This window comes from Durio zibethinus, chromosome 26 (genome assembly GCF_047325235.1).
Source record: "Durio zibethinus cultivar Kanyao isolate XHJ-2024 chromosome 26, ASM4732523v1, whole genome shotgun sequence".
Classification (NCBI taxonomy): Eukaryota; Viridiplantae; Streptophyta; class Magnoliopsida; order Malvales; family Malvaceae; genus Durio; species Durio zibethinus.
In genome coordinates, this window is record NC_143187.1 from 11,085,496 (window position 1) to 11,107,252 (window position 21,757).

At 30.7% G+C, this 21,757-nt stretch overlaps 1 protein-coding gene and 1 pseudogene across 3 annotated transcripts; both read left to right on the forward strand.

The window, feature by feature from the left end:
• Positions 1 to 10,373: 10,373 nt before the first annotated feature.
• Positions 10,374 to 15,164, forward strand: LOC111275128 (G-type lectin S-receptor-like serine/threonine-protein kinase At4g27290). 2 transcript variants are annotated; one of them, XM_022860288.2, is made up of 7 exons: positions 10,374 to 11,973; positions 13,000 to 13,128; positions 13,509 to 13,663; positions 13,799 to 14,009; positions 14,084 to 14,321; positions 14,411 to 14,561; positions 14,646 to 14,929. In XM_022860288.2, exons 1-7 carry the CDS (start codon positions 10,701 to 10,703, stop codon positions 14,787 to 14,789), a joined length of 2,301 nt encoding a protein of 766 aa, XP_022716023.1. In that variant the 5' UTR covers positions 10,374 to 10,700; the 3' UTR covers positions 14,790 to 14,929. The 2 variants fall into 2 exon arrangements, with proteins under 2 accessions (XP_022716023.1, XP_022716022.1); XM_022860287.2 differs by having other exon boundaries at positions 10,379 to 11,973; positions 14,662 to 15,164.
• A 1,090-nt stretch (positions 15,165 to 16,254) lies between these two features.
• On the forward strand, positions 16,255 to 20,628 carry LOC111275129 (G-type lectin S-receptor-like serine/threonine-protein kinase At4g27290; annotated as a pseudogene). The gene is made up of 7 exons (XR_016334016.1): positions 16,255 to 17,466; positions 17,575 to 17,623; positions 18,654 to 18,980; positions 19,087 to 19,297; positions 19,450 to 19,687; positions 19,772 to 19,922; positions 20,028 to 20,628. The product of XR_016334016.1 is annotated as a G-type lectin S-receptor-like serine/threonine-protein kinase At4g27290 (transcript).
• Positions 20,629 to 21,757: the final 1,129 nt, after the last annotated feature.

The following is a 21,757-nucleotide window of genomic DNA, read 5'->3' on the forward strand; positions in this document are numbered from 1 at the left end:
TGAGTTTGATATGAAAGAAAGAGCTATTTACTACCTGAATAAAAAATTCACAGAATATTAGTCTAAGTATTCATCATTAGAGAATATGTGTTATGCTTTAGCTTGGGCAGCTAAAAGACTCAAGCAGTATATGTTTTATCATATCACTTAGCTTATAGCAAAATTAGATTCAATCAAGTATATCTTTAGAAAGCCTTTAGTGTCTGGAAGACCTGATTTCTTATAGATCATGCTATTGAAATCTATGAGTTGATAAGACCTGATTTTTTAGATAAAGATTTAATGACCGTCTCTAAGTTCGAAGAAGAAAATGATAATGAGAAGTCTTGGAAGATGTACTTCAATGGAGCTATTAATGTAGTGGGGTATAAAATTAGGGCAATTTTGATATCTCCTAAAAGATAATATTATCCCATCATGATAAGTTTGAACTTTAATTACACTAATAATGTGGCAGAATATAAGGCATATGTCATAGGTTTACAAGTTGCTATGGATAAAAAGGTTAAGATACTGAAGATGTTTGAGTATTCAACCTTGGCATTTATCAATTGAAAAGATAATGAGAGACAAAAGATTCAAAGCTTATCCCATATCATAAAAATATCTCAGAGTTGTTCAAACAGTTTGAAATAGTCCAATTTAAACATTCACTATATGAAGAGAATTAGATTACAGATGTTTTATCTACTTTGGTTGTAATGATCTAGGTTGATAACAATACTAAGATTTAGTCCATTAAGTTATATGTTAAAGATCTACCAATGAATTGTATCAATATAGAAAAAGAGAAGGATGAAAGGCCTTGGTATCGTGGTATCTTACAGTACATAAAGAATCATTGATATTTGAATCAAGTAATAGTAAATGATAAAAAAGTCATAAGAAGATTGGCAATAGAATTATTTTTAGATGGTGTTTTTCTCTATAATAGAAGCCAAGATTAGGTGTTATTATGATGTATAAATATAGCTGAAGAAAAAAGAATTATTAAAGATGTACATGATATGGTATGGGGGGCATATGCGAATAGACATGATGGTAAAGCAAATCATGAAAGCTAGGTACTATTGGCTGATAATGAAGGGTGATTGCATTGATTATGCTTAAAAGTGCCATAAATGTCAAATCTATATTGACAAGATTTATGCTTCACCCATTAGTTTACATATTTTAGCATCACCTTGGTCGTTTTCCATGTAGGGCATAGATTTTATTAGTCTCATTACTCCTAAGGCATTATATGAGAATAGATTTATTTTTGTGATGATTGATTACTTTACAAAATGGGTTAAGGCGGCCTTTTATGTAAATGTTACATGATTGATGGTCTACAAGTTTATTAAGAGAAAAATAATTTGTAAATATGAACTCTCAAAAAAGATTATCTCGAATAATGCTAAGAATTTAAATAGTAAAATGATGAATGAGATATATACCCAATTTAAGATCAAGTATCATAACTCGGTACCATATCACCCAAAAATGAATAAGATAATAAAAGCTACGAATAAGAACATCAAAGGGATTCTTTTGAAGATGATTGAGGCATATAGAGATTGGCATGAAAATTTGCCTTTTGCTTTACATGCTTATCAAATGTCAGTACAGACCTTTACTGGGGTACCCTATTTTTCTTGGTTTATGAGTTGAAAGATGTATTACCTGTAAAAGTAAACATCACATCTTTAAGAGTCCTAATAGAAGTGGGATTAAAAGAAGTCGGGTGGATTCAAGAGCACTATAAGCAATTAAACTTCATTGAAAAGAAAAGATTGGCAATGTTATGCCATGGTCAATTATATCAAAAAAGAATGATATAGCTCATGACAAGAAAGTCTGATCATGTTAATTTTGAGAAAGAGTTGGTGTTGAAAAAATTATATAAAATCAGCATGATAACAAAGAAAAATGAACCTCTTTTATTGGGAAAAGCCATATATCATAAAAAGGGTTTTTCGAGAAAAGTATTAATCTTAACAGAAATGGATGAATATGATCTTTCCAACCTTATAAATTATAATGCTATGAAGAAGTACTTTGCTTAAGAAAACAAAAACAAAAACAAAAACAAAAAAAAAGAGGATTTAAATAAAAAAACCGAAAAAGATGGTTTGAATCAAAATAGGGTTTATTCAAGTTGAAAACCTATAAAAGTGACTTGGATAAAGAGAGTACAACATCATTTGGGAAGTTCACCAACATAAAGGCTAGTATATTTTGAAGAGCTTTGAAGTGCTAAGAGCATCATGTGGTTGAGTTTTTGAGAAAAATTTAGGATATGTTGTCATGATTATTTGATTTTTCATTTTGAAGCATTGTTGTCCCAAATAACCATTTTTGTATTTCTACTTTTTTACATTATCTAAATTGCCAAAGTTGTTCTAAATAGTCATTTTTGTAATTTTACCTTATTACATTGTCCAATTGACAAAGTTGTAATATGTAATTTTGCTTCTTTCTCAAATAAAAAAATATTCATTTCATTCTATGATCCTCATTTTTTTCCTTTCCTCTTAAATGCCTTACAATGAATAGAAGAAATATATGATTTGCTCTTATATATCTTGAAATTGGGATAATTATTGATAATTGAGTAATGTCATGAAAGATTGTACATTACTTTGAGAAGTTGAAAGAAACCAAGGCAAAATATGAAACATTCAAGGCCTAGTAAGGAAAATGATGTTGAAAAGAAAAGAAAGAATATTCTTCTAAAGCAAAATGTGGGTGCCCATTTTGAATGATAGGGAATAAAGTTGATTTTATTCTTATTGCTTGAGACATAAAGTGTAATGCCCCTAATCTTACATTAGAAGAATGTGTAGATAAAAAATGATATATAAGTTGAGACTTAATCTCAAACTTGTGAAGTGCCTTTTATGGGATAAAACTGTGAGACTTTCAGGTTAAAACAGACAATACCTTGTAGGTTGGGTATGGGTCTTTATAAATGATATCAGAATGGTCACCAGTCGACAAAAACTAAGTGTTACATTATGGGAGTCACTAAGTGCTATATGATGGAGAGTCTCCTTTAGAATCTCAACGTTTGGTTTGATCTTGGTCCTGTGGTTGAATTCGACTTGATAGGAACATCAAGCTTTAAAGGTAGGAAAATTGTAATACCCTCAATCTCATATTGGAAGAATTTATGGATAAAGAATGATATATAAATTGAGACTTAATCCCAGACTTGTAAGCCATCTTTTATGAGACAAAATCATGAGACTTTCAAGTTAAAACAGATAATACCTCATAAATTGAGTGTGGGTCTTCTCATAAAGAGTTTGAAATTCAAAAGAAAGAGTCTTAAGAATCTGTGTACTATAATTGAAAATTTATCAATTATCATTACATACATTACATATAGGGATATCCAGTGCATTTACTTAGAACAGTAATGTTGCAGTATCCAACATGAAGAATGCAAATGTGAAAATTTCAAATCCTTAATTTTTGAGCTTCTAGTTAGAAGAGCTTATTTTTCATTTCTTAATTTAAAATTTATTGAGCCTATGTATAAAGAAGTCCATTTCTTAATATAAATTTGCTTAGCCTCTATATAAAGGAGTCCATTTCTTTAATTTAAAATTGTTGAACCTTGGTATAGAGGAGCTCATTTTTTAATTTAAAGTTTTTTTAGCCTCTATATAGAAAGCCTATTTTTTAACTTAAAATTCTTTTTAAAAACAAGTTGTTTAGCCTTTACTTAGATGAGTCATTTAAATTTTTTTAAGTTGTTGAGCTTCTGGTTAAAGGAGTCTATTTTCTATTTAAAGTTTTTAAAGTTGTTGAACCTCAGTTTAGAGTAGTCTATTTCCTAATTCATTTTTTAAGTTGTATATCTATGTTTAGAAAATCCTTTTTAAAATTGCCTGAGTTGAACCAGACACAATTGTTATTTATGTCTTTGCATCATTTTTGTTTTACAAGAATGTACAAAGAAAGGTAACTGTAAACACCCTATTCAATCCAAAAAACTTTTCCAAAGTCAAAATGGATCTTTGATTGTAAATTAGGCCTTGACTAGGAAGCTTTAGGCCCAAAAGGATAAAAGCCCATAATTTGATAATTAACTTTGATTTAAATTTTAATATGATGTTAATTTTAATTTTAGTTTTGATTTAAATTTAAATTTAAATTTAAATTTTGGTTTCTAGCTTTTAGTGATTTTTTGGTCAACAGTTAAAAGGTAAAATTCAAAAAAATTAAAAATTAAAAAAATTAAAAAGAGGCGATTGATCAAAGAAAATGGGAAGTGTGGAAATCTGAAGATTTTATGAAGTCAATTAAAAACATATTATTAGATTGAATAATTTGTGGGATTTTTCTAATCTTCAGGAAAATGGAAAATTAATGGCAAATTGAACGATTTTAGGGACTTTAATGAAAAAATGCAAGTCACAAATCAAATCAACCACAAAAGATCAAATTGGTGCTTTTGTTGAATTAGTGCTTCCAAAATTAAAGGGAATTGAATCCCCAAATAAACTTTAATTGGTAAACAAGCATGGGGAAGAGACAGGGAGAGAAATAGGAGAAATCATTCAGAAAAATCAAATAGTAGAACTTATTTTTTGGCAGTAGGTTTTTGGGAATTCTTTGGGGAATTTGGGAATTAGGAGAATTTATTCTAGTTTAGGCAAGGTTTTGAAGGATTCCAAGAGCCTAGGAGGATTGATTTGGTGTTTTTGGGTGGTTTTCTAGAATTTTTATGAAATTTTTAGATTTCGTTAAATTTTTTGACGAAAATTCAAACTTACTGATGACTTTTTCTATGAAAAACCTAATTATTGGCAGCATTTTCCAAAATCCAGTGAAGATTCAACTGGCCAGCCACCATATTCTTCATTCATTTTAGACAGAGAAATAAAGGAAAAAATGGGCTAGAGAGAGAAAGTCTAAGGGATTTTGATAAGAAAAAAGAAAATTGGAGGCTTTTATTTCTATGCAAAATGACACCATTTAGAACTTTATAAATACCCAAGGTCCGTTTGTTTTACCGTTTTCCAACTTGACTTGTTGTGTAACCCAGTTTCCAACTCACATCCTTCGCTGAGAGCCAAGTTGCATCCCTAACCTAGTTTCGAGCCGCACTAGTTTGAATCACTTATTTTTTTTTAAGCCGATCATCCAAGCCACCGAGCCGAGCCGAATCTTGGTATTTTTATTTTTATGTTTATTTTATTTTTTTATTTATTTACTTATTTTTTAACTTATTTATTTATTTATTTTTAAATACTTTTATAAAAACATATTTAAATAAAAAGGTCTTACCAACATATGGAGGGCTTGTATTTTATTTTCAAAATAAAGTTTTACAAACATATTAGAAAACCTTATGATTTTTTTAAAAAATTAATTTTTAAGGAAAAAAAAAAGTTTTCAAAAGGCTTTACCAACATATTGGAGAGTTTGTGATTTTTTAAAAAAATAAGATTTTACCAACATATTAGAGAACCTTATGGGTTTTAATAAAAATCAAATTTGAAAAAAATAAAATAATTTTCTTAATTCCTGCCAACATATTGGAGAATAATTTTCAACAGAAAATCTTACCAACATATTGGAAGATATTTTCTTAAAATAAATTATTTTATAAAAATTAGGTTTTGAATGTCCAATAATAGAATTATTGAGAATGTTGGAAATGACAATCTCTATATAAATTCCAAGGTGAGAAAATCTTTTTTCAAATTTTACCAACATATTAGAGAATTTAGATAATAATTTTCAATACAAAGGTTCTAAATCTCATTATCCCAAATAAAAGTTTTGTTTAAAAATTTAAATGAATTCGATAATGAAGCCTTTTCAAAGCAAGACAAATAGTCTCCTTGAATACTCTTGAGATAAGAAAATATTCTTAAATTATTACCAACATATTGGAGTAATTTAAGGAAAATTTTCAATATTAAAGTATTTGGTAAAATCATAAATATATTTTAAAGGTTTGATAACTTGAAATCAAATTGATACCATCTTTTGAAGGGCATTGCGAGGGTATTATAACCTTCTTCACGTGTAACTGCACTTTTAAACTTAAAATTTGATTTTATGGACTAAAATCTATCATTTAAAGATATTTAAGTTAAACTTAAGATTTCTCTTTAAAATGAGATAATTTTGGTTAGGTGGTCAATTACACTTAAACAAAAAGAAAAAGATTGATGGTGACTCCTAAGTATATATCTAGCAATGGATCCACAAATATATACGTTATGACAGTAAAAAAATAAAATGATAAAAAAAACAAATTACGGTGCCATATGGACACCTAGAAAGGTTTTTTTTTTTCTTTCTCTCTTTAAAATGAGACAAATTCGGTTAGGTGGTCAATTACACATAAACAAAAAAAAAAGATTGATAGTAACTCTTAAGTTTATGTCTAGTGATGGATCCACAAATATATATGTTATTACAGTAAAAAAAAATACAAAATGGTAAAAATACAAATTGTGGTGCCATAGGGGCACCTACATAGGTTTCTTTTTTCCACAAAATTATTTAAATTAAAAAAAAATGTGAAAAAAAGAAGAAAATAAGGTGGTACATTAAGACCTTGAATGAGAGTGAAAAAAAATAAAAATTAGTTAAATTCATAAAATGGATGGATGAATGAATTATGTTTTAATTATAGATAAATATAGTATTTTTATTAAATTACGATATTAAATAATATATTTATTAATTTAACACACATATATATAAAAATTTAAAATTTAAAAAATAATTAAAAATATAATCTAATATATATATAGTCAAGGTAAAATAGAATACTATAAACCTACTTTTGACTTGACTTTGATTTTTGAAAAAAAAATCTCGATTCGATCTCAATTAAGAATGTACCTATCGGATTCAGGCAAATCAAATTTAATCGAATACGAGTTGTTTTGTTATTTATACCTCCATTGACTTTTTTCTTTAAAAATTTAATTATCAATTTTTTGTATTGCAAATTATCTGATTCAAAAAATAAAAAATATAAAAGACAAAAAAGCGAAATAGATTGCCATGTGTACACATCCTTTGGTCTTTTTTCTCAATAAAATTATCTAATTAAAAATAAAAAAAATGACAAAACTTATAAAGAAAAGATGAAAAAGCAAAAATTAAAAAGAAAAAGAAAGCAAATCAATTTACCACGTGACACTAGCAATAATGGGCATTGTCTAATGTTATTTTCTTAAAAAATTATCAAACTAAAAAAAATAAAACCAAAAAAAAAATTTAATCAATAATATCAAATGGGCTTAACATTAAATTTTTTTTATTAATTTATAATTATTTAAAAAAGATAAAAAAAAACAATAAAATAATTTGACATGTAACGTATCTTTGAAATCAAGTTCACTAGATAAAAAAGAATTTAAAATCTTAAAAAATTTATTAAATATATAAAAAAAAAAAAACACTCGACATACCCTTAATATTATTGAGTCTCATAAAAAATATAAAATCTTGAAAAAAGAACAAAAAGCAAAAAAAAAAAGTATAAATGGTACCCACCTTTAAAAAATAAAATCTTTCAAAAATACTTATTAAATATAAAAAAAAGGAAAAGAAAAAAAAGCTAACAATGCCACGAGGCTCACACAATGACAAATACTATTCATCCGTACATTTGTAAAAATTAATTATAGGATACAAATACATTTTCAGTCGCATATGATGTAATATCGGCTCAAAACCTAATTTTTTTGAAATGATAATTATAACTCCAATCTATAAGTTAATGTTTGGGGTGTTAAAAAAATAAAAAGAAAGAAAAAGAGGAAACTATTATCAATAGTTTCTACTAACGGTATTATTTGAAAAAGCAAAATAAATTGGAAATATAGCAAAAACCTTAAGAGAAAAGAAAAAAGGTTGAAAATTGAGGATTTTATCATTCAATTGAATGGTTAAGGTAAGATGAGTCTTCTAATTTTTTAATTTTGGTGTTTGTGACAAAAACCCAAGCATTATTTTTGGGTTATTTGACTTTTTAAAAATTCTGATGATTTTTTGGTGGTTTTTCGGCAATATAATTGGTATTTATTGAAAGACCTTTCCATCGGTCTTTATGTCACTTAATTTGATTGTATATTTTAAGAGTTATGAATATTTTGAAGTTAAAAAAAATAGATATTTAACAGTTTTGGTAACCTAAATTTGGATCGTTGGAACTCCATTTTTGTAACTTTTTTGGTTGATTTTTCAGAGAATTTTATAATATAAAAGATGATCTTGATTTTGGTATAAGTGGCTTGTTAAAGGGATTTTGTGCTAAGAGAATCGAAGGTCTAAAGATGGGCCGAATGGTTCCAAAATCCAAAAAATCTAGGTTATTTTATGATGATTTTCAATATTTTAACCTATGAAATTTAGGATTCTTAAAATCATTTTTACCAAAAAAAAATTTTATGTTATAGTATTATATTCATACTTTAAATATGTCTTTTTTTTTTGTCACTAAAAATCATGTGAATATGAAAATTTTATTACTCAAAGTAATTCAAATGATTACAAAATGTAAAAATTTTAGAATTAAGAAATTTACGCTTTTAATTATTTTACAAATTATTTTCAGCCAATATTTGATATATTTAATTATAAATTAATTACATAAATTTCAGTTATATTATTTTTAATAAAATTTTGCTTATATTAATTTTTTTGAATTAATTTTATATTATTAGTTTTGTTAAAAGTTTATTAAGTTAGATTCAAACTTACAAAAATGATAACTATTAAATGTTATAATTAAATTTTTATAAAATTTATATTGCTATTAATTTTTTATGTTTAAATTCTTAATTTCATATTTTTACTTATTTTAGGTATTTTACTATATTAAAAGAAAATTTATTTTTATATAATAAATATACATTCAAATAATTTTGATTTGTTAAGATGGTTGCCACACAATCCAATTTTCTTAAAATGACCAGCTAAATATTTGTCTTATTAAATTTATATTTTCAAATTAGTTTTTTATTTTTGAATATTTCTTAAATTATTAAGACATCAAAAGATTTGTATGATTTGATATTTAAGTTTTGGTTTAGCAATTAAGTAAGTGACTTGACATCTTTTCAAATTTTTATGTCCTTAAAAGTCAACTTTATATCATTTCATGTTAAGTATGTTATGAACATTATTTTGTCCCTTATTTTGTTTTATCATGTTAAGCTTGAAAGTATGTATCTTTGCTTCGGTTATGGAAATGGTAATACTTATGCTTATTTCCATGCTATGATTTTATCATGTGATTAAGTTTTGCAATAAATATATATATTTGATTTTTTGAAAGTTTTATTGAAATTATGAAAATGATATTATTATGCGATATGAGTAATCTAGAATTCTTTGTTTTAAATTGTCTCCTAGTACATTATGTTCTCACCCTAATGATAGGGATTAATTGTTGGCCATGTTGATATTTACTTTGTGATTTAGAACTGGTCGAGAATAATAACTTTTGTTTACCGTAAAACCAATAACATACCTCGGTCTCATTGCACCAAAGGGATTATTATGATTTTTGTTCTATCCGATTGTACTAATAAGTTAATTATGATTATTTAGTGTAACCATCTTATTGCTTCTGATATACTTCTATCAAATTATGCTAAGTGGTTAATTATGATTTTCTGTTTTGATTCTTTTTGTGCCATTAAGGTTAAGGGTAGCCATAGCTTGTTAAGGGAGATAGATTTATGAAATTAAATTTTGTAATATTTGTTAAGTTTTTTTTTTATTCTAATTATGATTTTGGAAGAAGTTATTTTGTAAATGCATAATTACCCTAAATTTTGCAATTGATCTTTAATCCTTTTTTTTAGCTATTTAATTATTTTATTTTGGTCTAAATATTTTAAGAGTGATTATACTCATTCTTTTCTCTAACATTTTACAAGTTTTGATGTCGATCATGTATGTGGTAATCTTGAGAGGTGATATTTTGAAATTTTAGTACATGTTTCAAGATTTTTAGAATTCTCTTAGATACTTAGATATTCAAGACTATTTTTTAATTAGCTGTTCATATCTTTAAATTAATATTTCAAATTTCATGAATTTTTAAGTATTTCATTGTTGAACTTATTTTAAGTATCTTGTCGTTATATCAATAAATATTAGAAGCTATGAACTTTTTGTTTTCAAACACATTGGCTCATTTAGATTTTGTTCTTATAAGTCTTAATATAAATTATGCCTTGTGTATTTGTAAAATTATATTTTGCATGCGATGTTTGTTGTGTCTCAGTTCGGATATGACATATGATTTTATGTTATAATAATTGGATCATATGAGAAGCCTGACAATATTCTGTTTTAAATTTCCTCATGCTTGCCAATATTGATTTCTGGCCTAGCCAAAAGACCTTGAATTACAGCGCAAGAAGCCCTTCAACAAACACATAAACACGGGCTGGACATGTTCCAAGCAAATTATTCAGAGAAAATAGCCCCACCGGAACCTGAGTTTCTAGTTAAAGTTTGAATGGAGTAGGTTGAGCCGATTCTGCTCCAACAAACCATTGACTTTATCTTTTGTGCTGATGACCTGTTGAATGGTAAACAATAAATATATTCCTTATCTTCAAGAAAAAACTTTAATTTACGTCCTAGTCAATTCTTCTCTCTCTAAACGTTCAATTGCCAATTTAAACAAGCGTTTTGTTGGAGCATTGTAACTGGCATCATCCATGGAGGCTCATCTCTCAATTTTAACATGCTTCATCTCGCTCTCCTTCCTCTTGGAATTATCCGTCGCCATTGATACCATAGCTCCAAACCAGATTCTAACAGACAATGGTGAAACTCTTGTCTCTGTAGGTGGACACTTCGAATTAGGCTTCTTCAGTCCCTGGAATTCAAATTATCGATACATTGGGATATGGTTTAAAAACATTCCCCAAACAACAGTTTTTTGGGTGGCCAATAAAGACAACCCGCTTACAGATTCTTCAGGTGTCCTAATGATCACTGCCACCGGAAATGTAACCATCCTGAGCAACCGAACAAGCAACCCTCTCTGGTCTTCAAATTCATCCACAACCTCAAGAAATCCGGTTTTGCAGCTCCTAGACACAGGAAACCTTGTTGTCAAAGATGTTGTCAGTGAAAACTACCTATGGCAAAGCTTTGATCATCCCTGTGACACAATGATACCGGGCATGAAGCTGGGATCGAACCTACAAACTGGCTACGAGTGGCACCTTAGTTCATGGAAGAGTCTTCAGGATCCATCTACGGGAGATTATACATACAAACTTGACCATCAGGGTCTTCCACAATTATTTCTTCGCAAAGGAACAAAAATAGTGTATCGAAGTGGCCCCTGGGATGGTGTCCGATTTACTGGCGATCGTAAATTCGATGAAAATGTAGTTTTCAATCCTATTTTTGTTGACAATAACGAGTTTAGTTACTACTCCTTCAAAAACATTGACAATAATACAGTTTCAAGATTAGTGTTGAACCAGTCAGGTATGATTGAGCATCTATCATGGAACCAAAGGCGTGGCGAGTGGGTAGTCATAATGACTTTGCAGAACACTCGATGCGAAGAGTATGCACTTTGTGGTCCTAACGCGTTTTGCAACATGAATAGGGAGTCTATTTGCTATTGTCCATCGGGGTTCACCCCAAGAGTGCCACAAGACTGGAATGTTTTAGATTGGTCTGGTGGGTGTGTTGCAAGAACATCCTGGAATTGTAGCTCGGCCACAAAGTTTAGAAAGTTTACGGGACTGAAGCTGCCAGACAATTCAGAGTTTCTGGTGAATACATCAGTGAGGAGTAAACTGGAGTGTGAGCACGCTTGCTTGCGGAACTGTTCCTGCGTGGCTTATGCTACATATACGTCAGAGGTTAGTCGATGTGTGGTGTGGTTTGGGAGTTTACTGGACATTAGAGAGTATAGCAACGAGGAATATGGGCCAGATCTTCACGTCAGGATGGCTGCTTCAGAGATTGGTAAGTGTTATTCTATGAATCTGAACCAAGTTTTTACTGACATTTTTTTCCTAGATAAAAAATAGTAACATTATCGAAATTACATTAAAATACTTCTTCTCCTAACCCTTTTTATATCTACCCATACGCATATCAAATTTTCAGTACTTTATAAACTTAATACATTAGTTTTTTTTTTTTTTTTTTAACGAATAAAATTATACCATCAGACTACAAAGTCATTTTTTTTAACTCTAATTTCTTGGAACTTTTTTCACTATAATAATGTTGTTATTCTGAACAAGTTAATGCACTTCAGCCAGATTTTGTTACATTTACAAAGATCATATAGTTTTATCTTTGAATATCTGTTAGATTTGAGATTTCAACTTGTCTTTCTCTTTTTTTTTTTGAGTTTTGACAATGTTAGATTACATATATTAAAAGAATTGCTGGAATTGATTTTAGGAATGAGTGGATTGTTAGGCCTACATTTTCATATAACCATTTGACTGAGTCATGCTAACTTGAATTGCAAGACAGTGGGCATTCAACGTCAATGAAAATATTTGTTTTTGGTGAAGGAACAATGTGAGCGAAGTTATTAAGCTTTACATCGGGCTCTCCCTATTCTAGCCGCCATGTTTGGATATAAAAATATTTATGAATTACAGAATTAGTACTTAGTAGATTAATTGAGATTAATTGTGAGTCCAAAGCCAAATCAACGACAAATTGTTGTTGTTTATTGGCTCCGTAGAAAAAACGAAAAAGGAAATTTAAAAGAAATAAATAATTAATGAAAAAAGAGTTTCATTTTGATTTTCTCTCCCACTCTTTTATTAGTCAATTTTGCACTAAGCCAAATAATATTTGGGTTTTCTTTGACTGACCTTATTATACACTCATGGTTTAATTAAATAAATATAATATAATGGATACAAATTTCAATACCGACATGTCTTAATCGAAAGTGACGAATGTATTGACCCTAATCTTTTGTTTTTTCTTTGGTTTTTCTTCTTGCGCGGTGGATGATGTGTAAAGAGTCAAAAAAGATTGCCAAACGAACGGTTGTGATCATCTCCTCATCTGTAGCTTCTGGAATTCTGCTGCTGCTGATATTAACCTGTTGTTATTATCTTACTGGAAAGCGAGCCCAAAATAAGAGTCCAGGTAAATTTAATTGCGATAGGGACCTCAAAGGATAAAGTGTTTTTAATATTCCTATTCTTGTACAGGAGAAGAAAAAAAACACGCCCTGTCTTAGAAATCTAATGTTTCTTTGAAAAACGTGTATTTTTTTTTTCACAACTAAAATGAAAGATTGACATTGGAAATTCACCGAACTCACCTTGATTGATTCCAAGTTAGTAGTATTTGAATTCGGAGTAGAGCCAGCATTTAAAATTATGGGAATATTTTATTTCTGAGATAAACCAAGCTTGGAAGTAACTTTAGTTTATTTGAAATATTTTGGCTCAAAAGAAAGGTTATCAAGTTCACTGAATGACACATGCATGTGCATATTAACGGACAGTTTCTAAATTTGACAGCCCAGGAAGAGAACAATCTGCATGAACTTCATCCTAATTCTGCGGAAGAAGATCTGGACTTACCATTATTTGATCGGCTAACAGTTGCATCTGCTACCAATGACTTTGCTTTCACAAATAAGATTGGTGAAGGTGGTTTTGGCGCTGTTTACAGGGTAATTTTCCTGTACATATCTATAAAACTAATTTAATGGCAAAAGAGTTAAAAATCAGATGTTCTATTCAATTCAATGTTCGTACACACATATCTATACATTTAATTTTAACTACTCATGATACAATGATTATAGGGTAAGCTCCCAACAGGGCAAGAAATTGCTGTGAAGAGGCTTTCTAAAGATTCAGGACAAGGGCTGAAAGAGTTTAAGAATGAGGTTATATTCATTGCAAAACTCCAGCATCGGAATCTTGTTAGGCTCTTGGGATGCTGCATTTATGCGGAAGAGAGAATGCTAATATATGAATTCATGCCTAATAGAAGTTTGGACCTCTATATTTTTGGTTAGCTCTTCTCTCAACGTTTCTTATTTCTTTTATTGTGTATTTGGGTTTCTAACTAGGATGAACTTGATCAGATAAAACAAGGGGTACATCGCTAGATTGGCAGAAAAGATATTATATAATAATTGGGATTGCTAGAGGACTTCTTTATCTTCATCGAGATTCAAGGCTTAGAATCATTCATAGAGACCTTAAAGCCAGCAACATTCTCCTAGATGGTGAGATGAACCCTAGAATATCAGACTTCGGCTTGGCAAGAACATTTGGAGGTGATCATTCAGAATCAAACACATCTAGAATCATTGGAACTTAGTAAGTGAAATAGCCTCTCTCTCTTTCTGTCTCCCTAAATATAAATTGTAATATGACATAAAATTCTTTTCTTTGTTGATTCCCTGTAGTGGATACATGTCTCCTGAATATGCAATAGACGGTCTATTTTCAGTGAAGTCGGATGTCTTCAGCTTCGGTGTACTGGTTTTAGAGATTGTCAGCGGGAAGAGGAATAGAGGATTTTATCATCCTGATCATGACCTCAACCTTCTAGGACATGTGAGTTTAGATATTAACATTTTCTTTCCTAGGATAATAGAGCCTGTTATAGTTTCAAAAATGCAATTCTACATTAAATGAAAGTGTTTTGTATTGGTAGGCATGGAAATTGTGGAAAGGAGGCAGGCTTATGGAATTAATCGATCCTTTGATGGAGAAGCAAGTTTCCACCCTAGAAGTGTTAAGATGTATACAAGTGGGTCTCCTATGTGTACAAAAACGATCTGAAGACAGGCCTACAATGTCATCGGTTCTCTTGATGTTTGATAGTGAGAATCCTTCTCTTCCTCAACCTAAGCAACCTGGATTTTATACAGAAAGATTTCTAACAGAGACCGACACTTCATCAACCAGAAAGTTAACATACAACTCAAATGAAGTAACTATTTCAATGCTACAGGGTAGATAGAAAGTAATTTTATTTCTGTTTGTTTCACAAGCTTTAAGCGTTGCTGAATATGCACCATTCTTTTCATTAAAATTCTTAAATTTGTGAATATTGAAGACAATATGCTTTAAATTCGGCTCTGTTACCAGAAAATGTAATAAGTCTCAGGCGAAAAAAGGCTCACACTGAGAAATGAAAAGACCATTTACACCGCATTGATAGCATTAGTCTTTATCTTATATAACGATCGCAATAATTGCAATTGCTTTATTAACCATTCATGATTCATTAACTGACATGATAATATCTCAGATATTTTGCTTCAACTGAATAGTGATTGATCAGAAGCGTGGCAAGGAAAACGTCTTAATCAAACTAACTTTGACCATCTAGATATATCAGCCTTTGAGGCAATCGTCAAATACATACTATAGTATACCTCCAGAAAACAGTAACGGTGCATATACTGATTGCTATAGCTTTGCCTATGTTATTTTATTGGATAAAATCATTTCAGGTCGAGAAGCAGAAATCCCATATTTTCTACATGGCCTCATTCTGTCTTGTACTATTGCACCATGTAACGAGGCTTCCCATGAAGTTTCATTTACTACGTTCTTTCTCTAATGGTACGAACTGATTATAATGAGGAATCATATTTTGATGTTTTTTCTTCTTTTAAATGCTTGATAGGAGAAAGTTTCAATGAACAAATAATCTTTGTTTTGTTGAAGTTCCAAAAGTTATTTTTCCTATCGTTTCTATTTACTACTCAATGCAGGTGGAACCATGACATAAGCCATGCGTTTTTTAACTACAATGATAATTTAACTTCCTTTTGATGGCTTGTTTAGTTGTTGGAATTGGAATTTTGACTTTTATTCAACGTTCTTTAATGATGTTGTCAATAGCAAGTTCAATGTAATTGAAGTCATTCAAAAGCCTAACTTATGAAATATTTTTGAGCTTAAATTTTTAAAATCAGGTAATTTTTATTAAATTCGTTTTAGAGTTGACATTAAGCATCTCAGTCGCAGTTTTCCAGATGATAGTCCAATTTGTCCAATTTATATTTATTTATCATTTGACTGGCGTTTCAGAGTAGGTATTTGGAAGAAACAGGTACTTCCTTTTTTTATGATTCTGATGATAGCAAGTTTTTTTTTTCCCTCTTTTGCGGCTTCTGTCAGATACATTTGTTTGTAGAAATTAGAAGAGGAAAAATGAAACTTCTTCTGAGGTTTTTAGCTTATTGTGTATCTCTTTCTTGTTGTTGCAGAATTTGCCCTGCAGTTGACACCATAATCCATAACCCCAAAACAAATCATTTCAGATCGCCAAGTGCTTCTTTCTTCTGGAAGCAGCTTCATACTAGGATTCTTCAGTCCAAGCCAGTCAAATCATCGATATCTGGGAATATGGTACAAGGATATTTTTCCACAAACAATTGTTTGGGTGGGAAATAGAGGAAGGCCAATAAATGATTCATATGGACAGTTGACATTCAGTGCTGATGGTAATCTCATACTTCTTGATGGAGCAGGAAATGTCACCTGGTCCTCAAAACCAAATTCAGAAAGATCAATAAAAGAACCAACCGGCGAAGCTTCTAAATTCTGGAAATTTAGTTCTCTTTGATGGAAAAGGGACAGACACTGATTCTGATGGTTATGTATGGCAGAGTTTCGATTATCCATGTGATACACTTTTGGCAGGCATGAAGTTGGGTTGGGATGCAAAGACTGGTTTGCATCGCCAATTGACATCTTGGAAAAGTGCTGGTGATCCTTCTCCTGGCAATTTTACTTTCGGGATTGACATTACTGTTCTGCCTCAATTTGTTCTTCGTGAGGGATTAATCAGGAAGTACAGAACTGGGATATGGAATGGTGTTGGTTTTAATTACAATCTATGGAAATCTACTAAAGCCCTTGTTCCGACTTTTACCTTCAATAGCAATGAAGTTAACATACATGGATCGAGGTGCAGATAACACGACTACAATATTAGTTGTGAACTACAATGGATTAGCTCAACGCTATGTATGGGATGAAGAAACTCTTAAGTGGATCAATATATATGAAGCAAGGAAAGACCGCTGTGATAATTATGGAATCTGTGGGCCTAATAGTATTTGTAATAGTTACAATTTACCTGTTCTATGCGAGTGTTTGACAGGCTTCATCCCTAGGTCACAGGAAGAATGGGATGCTTTCAATTGGGCTGGTGGCTGCATCAGGAAGACAGAATTAGACTGCAGCAATCAAGATGGATTCCTGAAAAAGGAGGGTTAAATTGCCCGATTTGCTGCAGTTTTGGACAAATGAGAACATGAATCTCAAGGAATGTAAGGAAGAATGCTCGAAGAACTGTTCATGTACAGCTTATGCCAGCTTAAATGTCATTGAAGGAGGACAAGGCTGCTTGGTCTGGTTTGGGGACCTGTATGATATGAAGCTGGTGATCACAAAAAGGAAGAGCAAGATCTCCATATAAGGCTGGCTGCTTCAGATATAGGTATGTTAGAATAAAAAAATACATCATATTATCTCTTGGAAACTTCTTTTTACCAATCATGTCCTTCGGTGTTCTCATGAATGTAAAAGAAACAAAAGAAACTTCTAGTGAGTTCTAGGACCGAGGCAACGGGAGATGCAGAATACCTGCGCCCTCTGTATCTAGTTAATACTAATCAATATTTATACAGCATGTATTTTAATGTGCCTAGATTCACATGCAGAAATCTTTGTACACATTACTGAAAATCATGAGACCTGAAGATATAGAAGTTTTTCATTAATTAATCAGTAGAATGCTAACAGCATTATTCAAAAGTTTCAGCATAGGAAACTGAAGAAAACCCCTTTGTGTTTGACAAGTAGCTAGCTCTGTTGTGTTACATTGCCCATATATATAAGCACTATCTCAGTTTCCTATACTTTCATGAATTAGACCTATATATATTGTAGTATTTCTCTTCAATTGAAGATGATTTTCACGTTTTAAAATTTCCTCTTTGGTTGATGTTCAAGAGTCAATTGCTGATAGTAGAAAAAAGAAAAGGCAAATCATGATGATTGTGATCATATTAGTTGTTTCCGGGATCCTTGTCTTGGTGGGTTTCGTTGTTTGCTTCATAATCAAGGAGAAAAACCAAAAGAACAAAGGTAAGACTCTGCAGACCCTCTCAATATTTAAAAAAAAAAAAGAAAGCTCTCAGCCCATGCCATCTGCAGCAATGGATTGAAGCTAGCCCACTTTAATCTGTAGAAAAGTAATAAAATTCTAGCAGTTAATTATTACAATTATTTGCACCAAGAACTGACAAAAAGTGCAGAGGTATCAGAGCTTGAATACAGTAAATAGACTATACAAAACTTATTACTAGTTGACTGCAAAAGGAACTTAATTGGAGATAGCTCTCTCTCTGTTTAGTTTAGACAGTTTGAGTAAGCTTTGTATTGGGCGTTAACTGCTTCTGGTATGGCAATACGTGAACCGAAGGTTCTTGAACTTTGAACTTTGGACTTTCTTTGACACTGCCAAATCATTTTTTCTTCACCTTCTACCTCCATCTTCTGTGCATATATTTTTATTCTTTGAGGTGGGATAAACAAATTTATAGGAACATGGCAGCTGTAATGCCATGTGCAACAAAAATAAAGAAATCCCCTATGGTTCAATTTTAACCAAGAGATGTGAAGACAAGAAGTAGACAACAACCTAAGTATTTTGAACTACTGTTGCAAAAACTTTTATCATTGGTATTGTTTTCAGTGTTTACCATATCATAAAGCAATTACAGCAGCAATAGCTCAAGAAGAACTGACGCTGTATTGCTGTTATTTATTGGGTTTTCTTTCTCCTCTCCTTTTGTTTTTTTTTTTTTTTTTCTTAGTGTCAGGTACTGGAGACAACCTAAACAAAGACCTGGACTTGCCTATGTTTAGTTTGGCTACAGTGCTTACTGCTACAGACAATTTCTGTTGTGAAATAAGCTTGGAGAAGGCGGCTTTGGCCCAGTATATAAGGTGGTCTCTCAGAACTTAAGTCATCTATTTGTGTATACTATACATATCCCTGATTACATGCAGTAAATTCATTGACAATAATATGACATCCTAGTAATACATGCAGGGTATACTAGTGGAGGGTCAAGAAATAGCTGTGAAAAGGCTATCAGAAACTTCTAAACAGGGCATCTCAGAGTTTAAAAATGAAGTTATGTTGGTAGCGAAACCTCAGCATCGTAACCTTGTCAAACTTTTGTGTGTCTGCACTCAAGGCGAAGAAAGGATGCTGGTTTATGAACATATGGCAAATAACAGCCTGGATCAATTTATTTTTGGTCCATTACCTTCTAACTCTCTATATATATTTGACAACTGAAGTTTCTATTAAAAATTATACCATACATACCACTATGTGACTGTTTTTGTCCTGAATCTTGTATTTACTAGGTAAAAAAAAAGGCTTGACTTGAACACAATTATTGTTCAGATCCAAGAAAAAGCAAGATGCTGGATTGGAAAAGACGATTGGACATTATTGTGGGGATTGCTAGAGGACTGCTTTATCTTCATCAAGATTCAAGACTGACCATCATTCATCGGGATTTGAAAACCAGCAATATATTACTGGACGCTGAAATGAACCCAAAAATCTCGGACTTTGGCATGGCTAGAGTTTTTGAAGGAGATCAGTCCAGAGTTAAAACCAAAAGAATTGCTGGAACCTAGTAAGTTTCTTGATGGTATCAAGATGTGTCCTGGTCTTGCCTTTCATTGCATCTTTTGTATTAATCTCTACTCATGGTGTTCAGTGGTTATATGTCCCCTGAATATGGGATTGATGGCCTCTTCTCTGTGAAATCCGATGTGTTCAGCTTTGGAGTAATAGTGTTAGAGATATTAAGTGGCATGAAAAATAGAGCTTTTCGGCATCTAGATCATCAGCACAACCTTTTAGGACATGTAAGCACATAAAGTGCACCTACGTGTATGTTTTTCCCTCATAATCTTTTTCTTTTTATTGTGTTTCATTCTAAAAAGACTCTAACTTTGATCAATATCCACCAGGCATGGATACTTTGGAAAGAGGGCAGGCCCCTGGAACTTATGGATGCTAATTTGGATGGTTCCAGTTTTGAATCTGAACTTGTGAAGGTTATGCAAGTCGGCCTGCTGTGTGTACAGAAAGCCCCGAAGGACCGACCAACAATGTCAACTGTCGTTTCCATTTTGAGTAATGAAGGTTTAACACTGCTTGAGCCAAAGCAGCCTGGTTTCTTCATTGAGAGATGCCTCAACTGTTACAGTAAGGAAGAATATTGTAGTCATTCTTCTGTGACGATCACATTGGTAGAAGCTAGATAGAGGATTTGCTACCCTGTCAATTTTCCTCTTCACTATCACATTGGTAGTACATCTTAACATGTTGGATATCTTTTGAACCATTTTTTAGGTTACAGCGACAGATTGTTTTCTATTTCCAATAAAATTTTTGTTAAACTGATATAAATCATGTCACTCATGCTTAATTTAAGAGCACTGAATATAGTATCTCTTGGTGGCTTGAAAACCTGGTCGAGGTCAGCATGACATAAGGTGTTAAAACAAGCACTATTTCCTACGTGCACATGTCCGTCCATCTATGTATTCATCTTTACTATTAATTTTACTAATGTACAGATGAACAGCTCTCACCCATTATTTGCCGCATGTTGTATCCTGATTGGCCTTTGCTTCCCTTTTTTTTTTGGGCATTATTTCTTTTTTGTTTACTTTTTTCTTTAAAAAAATAATAAATTTTTTAAAATTATAAAAAATATATACTTGTAAAGATTATATTTTTATTACGTGTCTGATCCACTTATATCATTTTTATTTTGCTTTTCCCTTTTTATCCTTTTTTGTTTTTCATGTTTTTAAATAAAAAAAGTAATTAAGATATTTTTTATTCTTTTAGAGTACACTTGAATGATGTGCAATTTGCAGTTCCGTTTTCTTTAACTATCACATGTCATTTTCTGGGTTTTACTCTTTTTTTTTCTTTATTTTACCTTTTTTAAAAATTATAAAAATAATATATGTATTTTTCTAAATTTTTTTAATATTTGAGACTTGCTTCGATCAAAAGTTTTTTATTTTTTTATTTTTTTTTTACTCTTTTTGAATTTAGATTTTTTAAAAATATTGAATAAAAAAATTTTTAGATTTAATTTTTTCTTAAAATCCACTTGATACAATTGTATGTGGCTTGTTTTTTTTTTCTTTTTTCTGCTTACTATAATTGGCTAAAATTATTATAATGCTTCTTTTATCATAATTACAACAATATCCTTTATATTATATTTGGTTAAAATTGCTATAATACCATTTAATCATAATTACAAAAAAATACCCTTTTAATTGCTTCATATTGATACATCTCTTACAATAATTATGAAAATACTCCTCGTATTATAATTGGTTGAAATTATTATAATACTCTCTAAGCATAATTACGAAAATACATTTTTGATTGCTTCATAATTACACATTCAATTTTAACTTTCATACAATAATATGAAATTAATCCCCTTATCATAATGACCACTTAGTTACTTGACAATTGAATCACATATATTTAAATTGATTGTAATGATCCTTTGTTTATGATTAACTAAAATTACTAATCCCCTTAAAAATGATCATAATGCTCATTTAGTTACTTGACAATTGAATTACATCCATCCAAATTGATTGCAATACTTTTTTTCTATGATTAAATAAAATTACTGTAATGTCTCTCTTAAAATGATTAGTAA

Excerpts from the sequence above, each read along its gene's own strand:
- LOC111275128 (XM_022860287.2), top strand. The coding sequence starts at position 10,701 with ATGGAGGCTCATCTCTCAATTTTAACATGCTTCATCTCGCTCTCCTTC. Across the intron at positions 14,322-14,410 it reads TCTAGAATCATTGGAACTTA|TGGATACATGTCTCCTGAAT; the intron begins GTAAGTGAAATA and ends GATTCCCTGTAG. Across the intron at positions 14,562-14,661 it reads ACCTCAACCTTCTAGGACAT|GCATGGAAATTGTGGAAAGG; the intron begins GTGAGTTTAGAT and ends TTGTATTGGTAG.